General features: G+C 48.1%; 1 protein-coding gene across 1 annotated transcript; it reads left to right on the top strand.

Moving 5' to 3' along the window:
* The first annotated feature begins 1,821 nt into the window (after nt 1-1,821).
* On the top strand, nt 1,822-10,583 carry LOC115615320 (ER degradation-enhancing alpha-mannosidase-like protein 2). Its single transcript, XM_030503369.1, has 11 exons — nt 1,822-1,967; nt 2,045-2,155; nt 2,233-2,272; nt 3,252-3,357; nt 4,294-4,419; nt 5,145-5,356; nt 6,490-6,631; nt 7,049-7,173; nt 7,599-7,743; nt 9,009-9,130; nt 9,934-10,583. The coding sequence occupies exons 1-11, from the start codon at nt 1,849-1,851 to the stop codon at nt 10,423-10,425; spliced, it is 1,740 nt and encodes a 579-aa protein (XP_030359229.1). The 5' UTR covers nt 1,822-1,848; the 3' UTR covers nt 10,426-10,583.
* Nucleotides 10,584-11,953: the final 1,370 nt, after the last annotated feature.

The following is an 11,953-nucleotide window of genomic DNA, read 5'->3' as shown; positions in this document are numbered from 1 at the left end:
GTTTGGTCTTTGCTATCCCTGGTCCTTGCAGGCTGACAGGAAGCTCTTTCACAATGAACAGCTCGACTTTTTTACACTTTGCTACCTTTTTCTCCATGAAGATGTTTTTCAAATGCTTAGAGGGTGCAAGCACTAATGACCACACTTCAATTAGTGCAATTATTGCCCATGATGTTGCCCCCATGGAGTGCTCCTCCTCCAAGGCCATGATGCCAGGGAATAGGCACTGTACAGCTCTGCCCCTGTCTTGTCCCGGGTTTCTTTCAATTCACACTCTGTATCTGGTTAAAAATACATGAGTCAACTTTTAGAATTCAATAAGTGACTTTGTTAGAGCAATTGTTGTTCCAGTCTATGGTAAATGACAGTGGTCTAGAACACTGTTAAATTTCAGTCTGGAAAATAAACTTTAATAAAAAGCACTCCAGTAATGTACTGTGACAGCTTTTAGTGAAATCAGCTCCAGGAGTTTGATTCTCCCAGGAACACAGTGAGATATACTCCAGCAGCCTTGAGCCAAGGAGTAAGCAAGCAGACAGCTTTATGATAAATGGCCCCAGAAATCTAAATTACAGCTGCAGCAAACGAACAATATGTTGAAATTACTCGGTGGCTTTTTGTCGCTCGACGGAGCAGAGCTGTGGGCACACACGGGAACACGAGTGTGCACTGACACCTAGTGGGACAGCCCCGAAAGAGGAGCCGTGGGGTAAAGTGGGTTTATGTCGCTAAAGTACATCAACAGCAAGCCCTCCCGATGCCAAATGCCAGCATGAAATGACAAAGCGTTGGGTTATTTGCATCCCTTCCTCTCCTGTGAACGAGCTGGTTTAGTATTGATGTCTATATGCTGCACCTTTGCCACACAAGAGGACTGGCTTATCACGTCGTTTCTGCTCTCCATGATACAGTCTCACCTCACTTCTCCTCACCCACAGGCAGGCATGGGGAAGAAAGGGAAGGATTCACTGTGGATCAATCGAAGTCTAACGATGCAGGTGTAGTGAGGGATGTGCCAATCATTCTGATGTTAAAACGGGACCTGCTGGTTCAACAGCAGGGTGTTAATATCAGTGTAATTGCATGTGGAGTGTGGGCTTGGAAATCTTCCCTGGCGTGAGCCACAGCACTGGTATCCCTGGGGACCCACTGCTCTTGCAGGGAACAGGGCTGCTGCGACCCCATTCTGGTGCGACACTGAGGATCACACCAGGATGTGTATTCCACTCGCATTGCAGAGCATGACAGCACCACACGGCTCCACGGGCAGGCTCACTGTTTTCTGAAGCAGGTCTGGATGCACCACACAAAACTTGCCAAAGCTGGATTTAGGAGGGAAACAGAGCATGAGGAGGTTTATCAGGCAGCCAGGAACCTCCCACCTGCTTCTCGAATTATCCTGGGCCCTTTCCTGCCCCACTTCCAGAGCGGAACGCACAAGGATGGTGCCAGGAACCATCTCCTCTTCCCCCGCAGCCGGCACCACCGCTGGCACCATGTCATTACAACACACATCACCCCTATAAGAGCCTCGGGTGCTTGTGTCTATTCCCAGGTCCCAGACCCGCACCTCCGCTGCTGCCAGCGCCACAGCGCCCGCCCGGGGGTCCCATTCCTGCCCGCGGGCGTCCCTCGCCCCTGCGATGGGGAGTGATAGCGCCCGCTGCGGTACGGCGGGAGCCTGCCCACAGAGGAAGCCGCAGTTAAGCCCAGTCCCGGCGATACATGTCGCGATAGAGACAACACCACCGCCCCTCCGCGACGCGCACCGTGAGGGCACGTCCAGCGGCGTGTGCCTGCCCCCAGCGCTCCCATTGGCTGCCGGCCGGGGCGGGCGGCGGTGCCGTCATGGCGGCGCCCGTGCTGCGCTCGCTCGGGTCGCTGCTGTGCCTCTGGGCGCTGGGGCTCCCGGTGCCGCCGGCGGGGCCCGGCGCGGCCGCCCGCGGGCTGGATGTCGCGTCCTACCGGTGAGTGCGGGGCCGGGCGGCGGGGCCGGGTGGCACCGAGCCGTGGCGGGGCTGAGCGCGCTGTGCTTGTGCCGCAGGGAGCGGGTGCGCGCCATGTTCTACCACGCCTACGAGCACTATCTGGAGAGCGCCTTCCCCTACGACGAGCTGCGGCCGCTCACCTGCGACGGGCAGGACACCTGGGGCAGGTAGGGTCTGGGCCCGGGACGGGGCCCCGCCGCTGGGCGCTGCCGCCGGGCCTCACGTCGCCTCTCTCCCCGCACAGCTTCTCCCTCACGCTGATCGACGCCCTGGACACGCTGCTAGTGAGTACGGGCTGGCCCCAGCCCCGGGGCCCGGCCCGGTGTGCGCCCGCGGCTCCAGCCCGGCCTTCCGCTGCTCAAGGCCGCTGTCAGCCTCCTTCACACCTTCTTGTACACGGTAGCAGCAGGTCAGTTATTGATTGACCAGGTAGCCTTTACATTTCACTGTGCTCCGGCCCTGGGAGGCAGGTGGCCAGAGCTGCCCCACAGCTTCAGACTCTGGGGTAAGGACCTGCAGTGTGTGTGAAGAAAGTGTTTTGGAATGAGATCAAAGCAGCAACCAGGTTGAAAAAGACCTTTAAGATCATCAAGTCCAACTGTCCTCCAACACTGCCAAGGCCACCACTAACCCATGGCACTGAGGTAGTGACCATTTGTGAACCAGGGACGGTGGCTCCAGCCCTGCCCTGCAGCCTTTTCCAATGCCTGAGCACCCTTTGGGGAAGGAATTGTTCCTCAGCTCCATCTAAACCTGCCCTGGTGCAGCTTGAGGCCGTTTTCTCTTGTCCCATCCCTTGTTCCTTGGGAGCAGAGACCAGCCCCCTCCTGGCTTCATCTTCCTGTCAGGCAGTTGGAGAGAGCGATAAGGTCCCCCCTGAGCCTTTACTTCTCCAGACTAAACCCCCCAGGTCCCTCAGCCGTTCCTCATCACACTTGTGCTCCAGGCCCTGCACCAGCTCCATTGCCCTTCTCTGGCCCCGCTCCAGCATCTCAATGTCTCTCTTGCAGTGAGGGGCCCAGAACTGACACAGGATTCAAGGTGCAGCCCCACCAGTGCCCAGCACAGGGGGACAATCACTACCCTGGCCCTGCTGCCACACTGGTGCTGGTACAGGCCAGATGAAGTTGTCTGTCACGTTTTTAAGTACTCTTTGTAATTAATGATTTCACGAAATAATAAAACAAGAATTACCCCCTAATGCTGAATTGCACCTTTGTTTTCCTGTTAACGCTAAGCCTTGTTCTCTGTTGTCCCCTGCAGATCTTGGGAAACGTTTCCGAGTTCCAGCGAGTCGTCGGTGTGCTGCAGGAAGGGGTGGATTTTGATATTGATGTCAATGCATCTGTCTTTGAAACTAACATTCGAGGTGAGGTGGGCTTTTTCCACAGTGTTCCTGTAGGAGCCTCCGAACTATACACAGAGGTCATGCGAGGTAGGGGGCAGAGTGAGGTTGTAAATGCAGTGTGAGAGATGCATACACCAACAGAAGAATCCCAGACAATTGTCACTTCCTTCCGGTCTTTGCACGTCAGCTCTTTGCTTCCTGCCTCAGTGCAAACAGAAGCAAATGTGGCAGTCTCAATATGCTAGTGCCAGGTTTGCAGCTCTGAAATAGACATCTTTTCCACTGAAACACCACAAAGTGTATCATATTTTTACATATTGTTTTGAAATAGGGATTATTAATTTCTTGCTTCAGTGTCAGAAGTGAAACTTGCCTGTCTTTGTTGAAAATCAGAAGTCTTGTACCCAGTTGAATGCTGAACTCCTTCAGTGCCATCCAACTAAAAGACACTGTCAGGGAACAAAACTGTTAGTTCTGCTTTTTGTGTTTCTCCTATCAAATATTGCTGAGCCAGTTTTTGCAGCAGTGTAATTTCTCTGTGCTGGCTCTGGCCTCTATGTTTTCCTCCAAGGAATTTAAGATTCTATTACATAAGATGTAAAGTCATGCAGGACGCTGTATTACTTTATGCATAGTATTAAGCTGTCTGGAAGAAATTAAATTCCTCTCATAGAGGTTCATGTTCATTATGCTATTAGCTCTCTGATTGTCTGCAGGGCAGTGCAGGTATAGAAGGGCAAGAAGGATCTGATGCTTCTAAACTAATGGAAGAAATAAATCTGCTACCTGTTGTAAACAGGCAGGAAGAAGCAAACCACTCTTCCTCTGTGGCATGTTGAATTAGGCTGTGACCTGGTTGTTAAGAATGAGCCATCTCGCTTTTCTTCCCCTAAACACTGCCCCTGCATCATGATAAATACAAATTCTTTAATGGGATTCTTACTGTGCCCCTTCCAGTGGTGGGTGGCCTCCTGTCTGCTCACTTGCTGTCCAAGAAGGCTGGTGTTGAGGTGGAAGTGGGCTGGCCATGCTCTGGGCCTCTCCTGAGGATGGCAGAGGAAGCAGCTCGCAAGCTCCTGCCAGGTGAGAGCTCGTGTGGTCTGTGTCGCTGTGCCATGGCTCACGGGGTGACTCGTGTGTTTGGGGAGGGTGGTGCTGCTTGATGTGTAAACTCATAAAAGGGTTCTGTGTTCCCTGAGCTCAAAGCAAGTTTACTTCTCTGAGAGAACATTGTAAAGTGCATGATACCAGTTGGATAAATGCATGCCAAGTGTTACATGTGCTTAAAACAGCAGTTTGTTTGTTGCTTGTTGGGGGAAAATGTATTTAAAATAAATAATAAATAAAGGCTGTGAAACAGCAGCTTGTAAAGACAAGATGATGCAGCCTTATCATCCCCTTTGTGAGCTGCTGCTGGCATGTGTCCCTGATAGCATGGCACTGTTTCCTCATGTGGTGGGCACCCTGGGTTACCACTGAGAAATCATGAGCTCAGTGTTTGCACTTTGCTGTCCAGTGTGTTTAGTTCCATTTTGACTACCCTGCCTGTGCTGTAAGAAACAAAGGCAGGGATGCAGTCTGCTGCTCTGGGCAGACTGGAAGGGATCTGCAGTACCTTCCCCAGGACTGTGGGTAGCTTGGGGAGCCCTCTCTGCCCCTTCCAGGACCACGCTCTACTTCTCATTTCATTCTTTGCAGTTACTGCAGTTGCTTCAGTCCTGCTTCTTGCCTGTGTGCAGTGGAATGTGAGGCACATGTTTGCTTGAGAGTGTCAGATGTAAGAGTGAACCCCAAATCTTACATTTCAGCTTTTCAGACCCCAACTGGGATGCCATATGGAACAGTGAACTTGCTGCATGGAGTAAACCCTGGTGAGACCCCAGTTACCTGTACTGCTGGAATTGGGACATTTATAGTGGAATTTGCCACTTTAAGCCACCTCACTGGTGACCCAGTGTTTGAGGATGTTGCCAGGAAGGCCTTGAAGGCACTGTGGAAGAATCGCTCAGATATTGGGCTGGTGAGTGAGGAATGGACTTTGAGTTTGCTGGCTTGCTTTTTGTGTAGCTTTGGGGATGCAGCTCTAAGCATAAAAAAGCATAAAGAGAGAGGAGATGGAGCTAGTGAATAACCCCAGTGCTAAGAACTGGGCTGAAGTTGTGTGTTTCACATTGTTCCTGAACACCTGCACCATCCACATCTCTGCTTGAGTGGTGCAGCCCAACATTATGCCATTGTTCTGCTGCAGAACAGATCAACACCTCCCACTGGGTATTGCTGGTTTTGTAACAGCAGCTCCAAGAGATTAAATGAAGGGTCTGTCTGATTCCTTGTGGGACAATGGCCTACAGAAGAGAATACAAGTATGGCAAGTGCACCAAGATGTTACCAGCCTCTACAGCTTTGGTGCTTTAGGATTAGCCAGAGCTAGAAATGTTACCTCTGTGTTCAGTCTTTCTTCAGCTAATTCTATAGCTGCTTTTTGAAGCTGTGTGAACTCCTAGTGTTGTGTATGTAAGAGGAACAGATTTGTTGTATGCTGTATGAAGAAGTGTTCCCTTCTGTTTGCTTTGGGATCTGTTTAGTTTTGGTTTATACCCCTAGTCCTTGTTCAGGAAAGAAACTCAGTAGCTGGGTTTTTTCATGCCAAGCAAGTCATGATTGTGTATTTTATACTCCTTCAGCTGGGTCTGTTTCTAAGCTGAAGAGTCCCAGGTTTGAAGGATCTATTTAAATACCAGCATGGCAGCTTTCATGCCTTTTGACATCCTTGGCTTCTGTCTCTGTCTCTTGCTTCTGTCTCTTCATCCTTCTCCACTCTCTTGTAGGATCAGAATTAGGACCAGTCACATCATGTTGAAATTGTATGTTTGTACAGTAGCATAATGGTGTTTTGGTTTGGCCAGTGCATGTTCATATTGGAAGTTTAAAATGCTAAAGTTACATTTTCTGCAGTTTGTACTTCTCTGACACTGATAAATGCATCTTGTCATGGAGCAAATTCTAGTTGGAATGGCCATTGTGAATCTGAAATGGACAGTGTGAAGAAAGCTCAAAGATGTCTTGTGTGGTGGTGGTGTGGGCATTATTGTTTAGCAGATAAGCTTTATTTCCACTTTAACTCCCCTTTTTCTCCTCCCTTGCTTCTTCCAGGTTGGCAACCACATTGATGTGATCACTGCCAAGTGGGTGGCCCAAGATGCTGGCATTGGGGCAGGAGTGGACTCCTACTTTGAATACCTTGTCAAAGGAGCCATTCTCCTGCAGGATGAGGAGCTGATGTCCATGTTTCTGGGTGAGCAGTTTGTGTCCTGAGTGAAGAGTCCCAGGAATGGCTCCTTGTAAAAACTTTGCATGTGGGACTGTGGAAGATGAAGACTCTAAGAGGGTACATTGCCAGGTTGGACAGGGCCTTGGGTGACATGGTCTGGTGTGAGGTGTCCCTGCCCATGGCAGGGGGTTGGAACTGGATGATCTTAAGGTCCTTTCCAGCCCAAACCAGTCTGGGATTCTGTGATTCAAGACTGTTCCTGGAGCCTTGGTTGTAATAGTTTTGAACAGTCTGTGACAACAAAGAGTTACCAAAGTGAGCATCCTGAGAAGTCAGTCATTTTTCATGGTTCAAGTGAAAAAGGGGCTTCTCTTGCTCTTAAAACAAGAGGTATTTTTGTTGTTGTTGTTAGATTACCAACCCATCTGTGTTTCTCTATAGAATATAACAAAGCTATCAAAAATTACACCAAGTTTGATGACTGGTACCTCTGGGTTCAGATGTACAAAGGAACAGTGTCCATGCCTGTGTTTCAGTCCCTGGAGGCCTATTGGCCAGGCCTACAGGTAAGAGCTGTCATACTATGTGGTAACTTTGTTCATCTGTCTTTAATATGGAAGTTCTGAATAGAACCCTCATCTGTGCTAGTTTAAAAGTTAGGTTTGCTCTCTGCTGAAATCTGCCCTAGTCTGAGCCTGTGGAAGAGTAGATGTTGACTTTATGGTCTATAAAAAGTCTCCCATTAAGCATGACAGGAGGGCAGTTCTGTTGTAGCAAACTCCACTGACAGTGGGCTCATCATCTAAATGGGAGCCTAAGGAAAAAGAAAATCACTTCTTTTTCCACCACCTCATAAATGCATTCAGACCTCCTGAACAACCCATTTCTGTCACTCTCTCTTGCTTCGACTATAGCAGTGTTGTTGCATTGATTCCTGTGCTGTTTCTTCTTCACCCAGATGTTGCTTTCCTAATTGTTCCCTCTCTCTCAGAGCCTCATCGGGGATGTAGATAATGCCATGAGAACCTTCCTCAACTACTACACTGTCTGGAAGCAGTTTGGTGGGCTGCCCGAGTTCTACAACATTCCCCAGGGCTACACGGTGGACAAGAGGGAAGGATATCCACTCAGGCCTGGTAAGCAGAACCGAAATCAAAAAGAACATCGACTGCTTCTCATGCTCTGGTGGTACAATCAAATGTTACCTGCTGCCTAAAAGTTCCTCCCTAGTTTTGCTTTGGCTTAGTTCCTGCATGCATTTTACCAGTGATCTCCATAGTCAAAGCTACACGTTTTGCTTCACAGAGGCAGGGCTACCTTTAGAGGAAGCAAACAATAGTGTTACTGTATAAAGGGGCATGTTAATGAGTTGGGTTCACAATATAAGGTTTGACATGTTTAAATGTTAGATTGTCCGACATGGGACATTTTAAAGTCCTGCAAAATGTTGATGTGACTCCTTGTGTCCTTTATAGTTAGGAAGTGAAAGCGAGTGTGGGCAGACCACAAGTTCTGCTGAGTTCCTGAAATAAACCAATTCTAGTTGCACCAGTAAAGCTCAGCTCAGCATGTAACAAGGATTGTATGATGTCTGTGATACTGCAGTGACATAATCTGAATAATTAATTTCCTTTTGGGCTGAGTGTTCAGGTGACATCCACACTCACAGAATCACAGCCTGGTTTGTGTTGGAAGGGACCTTAAAGCTCACCCAGTTCCAACCCCCTGCCACGGGCAGGGACACCTTCCACTAGAGCAGGTTGCTCCAAGCCCCTGTGTCCAACCTGGCCTTGAACACTGCCAGGGATGGGGCATTCAACCTCCTTTAAACAAAAATGTTTTTGAATTGGACACTTGTACCAAAAATACTCATCAGCAGTAACTTCTAATGTATTATAGCATCCCAAAACGTATTATAGCATCCCAATTTCTTTAGTAAATAAACACAGCATAATGCATACTTTGCCTATAATGGAGTATTTCCACACTGCTTGCTTAGTGGTGTTTTAGATAGCCCAGTTTCAGAGGCTTACAGGATTAAAAACTGCATTTTGGGGGTTGAATTTCTTCATAATTCTTTCTAGAAGCATCTTTCTTTTCTTCCTTTGACAACTGAGTTCTAATCTTATTCTCTTTTACTACCCTCCCACTCCCTGAATGTGGGAGGGGAGCATTATTCACTCTTACCTGAGCTGATGCAATCTGGTTAGAGTGAATTTCTTTGTAGCACATCCTCAGGAAAAGCAAATGCTTTGGGCCAGAGGAAACACAAGGCAAGCTGGGCTGTCCACCTCATCATCCTGAAGTAGTGTTTTTAAAGTAGTTGAAGGAATATCTCTTCTTCCCATTGTCCATGGCTTGGTAATCTTGATGCTTGCAAATGTCTGGGGGGGTTTCGCAGAGCTGATTGAGAGCGCGATGTATCTGTACCGTGCTACAAGAGATCCCACACTCTTGGAACTGGGAAGAGATGCAGTGGAGTCAATAGAGAAAATCAGCAAGGTGGACTGTGGATTTGCAACTGTAAGTGTTAAATCAACTGCTAAGTCAGCTGAATGGCTGCTAAACAGCAGGTTCTAGAAAGCGTTCTCAGAAATGATGCTTTGCCATTGAGGCAAGTGATTGCTTTAGTTGAAACATGACTTTGTTTTCAAACAAGCCCCTTGTATTTCTCTGAAGCTGACCTGGGAACAGCAGCTCATGTTTCTGGTGGTAACTTCCCTCACATCCTGAACAGAGGCTGAATTCTGGCATGGGCAGCAGAGCCTAAACATCAGCAGCTTCTCATGCCTCTTGTATCTTTCTAGCTACTCTGTGTTCCAGCCAGCAGGAAGGCTCATGTGCAGGCTCTCTGCCTGCCAGTTGTGTGGTTCTGATTTCCCACTATGCCTTCAAAATCTGATCAAACACAGGCAGTGATTTCTCTAAAATAATTTAATAGAAGATTTCAAGTTCTATTTTACAAAAAACCCTCCATATAAATATTGGGAATTAAGCCTTGTGATTTGGGAAGTGGGTAAAAGCCTTATGTTGGGGTTTTCTTGGCAGGGAAAGTGATGAGAAGCTTCCTCACTCTTCTCCTTGCCCAGATAGGAAGTGTATTTCTCCTGCTTGGTAGCTTCATGTTCCTTATCACTAGACTGTGCTAATTCCAAACATCTGGAACCTTGTTGCTGTATTTGCATACAACTGTTTAAAATACAGGGTGAATTGGTGCCATCCTGTGCTGTTTAACTGAAATGAATTGCTGGTTTTACTTTTCCCCCTCTGTTCATGGCTTTCTGAATTCACTATTACTGTAACCCACTGTATTTCTTCTCCTGTAGATCAAAGACTTGCGGGATCACAGGCTGGATAATCGCATGGAATCCTTCTTTTTGGCTGAAACAATAAAATACTTGTACCTGCTCTTTGATCCAGACAACTTCATTCACAATGATGGCTCAGACTTTGATGTGGTGATTACTCCATACGGGGAATGCATCTTGAATGCTGGAGGATACGTCTTCAACACCGAAGCTCATCCCATCGACCCTGCTGCCCTGCACTGCTGTAGGAAGCGTAAGGAAGAGCAGTGGGAGGTGGAAGATTTGATGCGGGAATTCTACTCACTGAAGAAACCCAAGAAATTTACTTTAAAAAGAACTTCCAACCATGGTGAAGGGAAAGGTGCAAAAGACCCTGAAGATGCTTCATCAGAGAAAGGTGGAGAGAAGAGGAACTCCAAGAAGAGCTCACACTCCCTCCTGAGTTGCCCCAGTCAGTCTTTTAACTCTAAGCTTGCAGTACTGGGACAGGTCTTCCTGGATAACACCTGATTCTGTTTTCCTCATCAATTTAAATTATTGAACTTGAGTCAGACTCTGGGAATATATTGTTTTACTTTCATAATGGAAAGTGTCGTTCCTCACAATGTGAATTGTATTATGAAGTGAAGCAGCTTCCCATTAAATTCTGCTACTGCTCATTCATCAAATGTGATTCAGATATGCAGCTGTTACTGCCTCTCTCAAACCAATGGGTTGCCTGAATAGCAAGTTATAGTTCAACGAGGCCAAGTGCAAGGTCCTGCCCCTGGGTCGGGGCAATCCCCAGCACAAACACAGGCTGGGGAGACTGGATGGAGCAGCCCTGAGGAGAAGGACTTGGGGGTGTTGGGTGAGGAGGAGCTCCCCGTGACCCGGTTTCAGCATGTGCTTGAGCCCAGAACCCCCCTGTGTACTGGGCTGCACCGCCAGAGCGTGAGCAGCAGGTCAGGGAGGGGATTAGATATAGTCTACGATTATTCCATTGTGAGTTTGGTTTGTGGTTTTACAGGCTTACGCAGAGTCCACAGCTTACTTTGCTCTATAAAAATGAGCCTGAGCAGTTTCCTGTCGTAAGGGGAAAAGCTGAGATCACGAGCTGCATCTTCACCTCTGAGCCTCTAAGTCTCTTCTGTGATGTGCTCCACCTTTTATCTTTGACCTCTTAAGGAGTACGTGTTTTACCTGAGAGATTGATGACCAATTGAGAAAATTTGTTGGGTTTGAGGTGGTGCCTGTCTGTCAAGCTGAAGGATGCTGGGGAGGGGGGGAAGGAAAGCAACTTGCAACATAGCAAAGTTCTTGGTTTTTCCATGTCTAGAACCAGTGTGGGTCAGTACTACCTCCCTGAAACTGGTTTAATAAATGTCCAGGTAGCGTCATCTGCAAACTGGGGTGGAGTGTGGACTAGCAGAGGTTTGGTTTACTCTGTAGTGGAGCTTGCTTCCTTCTTACAGAATCTAACACACTTTTCCTACGACATTTCCCCATTTCCTTCCTCTTTTAAACTTCCTTAGGGCCTCACTTGCATAACTCCACATCAGCCAGCTCAGTGGGTGAAGTTGGCCTCAGGGTGGATCCGCTGTATGCGTGGCATGCGTAAGGGTGGGACGGAAGGTTCAGACTGAAGTGCAGCTCTCCCTTTGGTGCAGGAGGCAGCTGAACATGTTCATAAGCTCTGCAGCAGGCAGTGAGAGAGCTGCTGTGATGCTTCCTTTAATGGAAACCTTTGTCTTAAGAGGTGAAATGCATGAAACCTCTTGGACTTCAGCTGACCTGACAAATCCAAACCTTTAAATGTGTTATCAGTGTCTTTTTGACAGATGTATGCAAGGATCCGAGAGAAACCACTGCTGTTACAAAGAGGTTTTCTTTCTAAAGAGCGGAAAAAAAAGGGGGGCAGAAGAGTGATGGAATTTCTTCAAGCCTGCTGGGAAGTGAGGAGTTGGAGCAGGCACAAACAAGCTGTAGTCAGTAGCAGAACCAAGGGGCCTTAGGAGGTAAGACCTATCCTTAGCACGGTTGGAGTTGAAAGAACTCA

This window comes from Strigops habroptila, chromosome 13 (genome assembly GCF_004027225.2).
Source record: "Strigops habroptila isolate Jane chromosome 13, bStrHab1.2.pri, whole genome shotgun sequence".
NCBI classification, from domain to species: Eukaryota; Metazoa; Chordata; class Aves; order Psittaciformes; family Psittacidae; genus Strigops; species Strigops habroptila.
The sequence above is the reverse complement of the archived record's forward strand: the minus strand, read 5'-3'. Positions and strand labels throughout refer to the sequence as shown.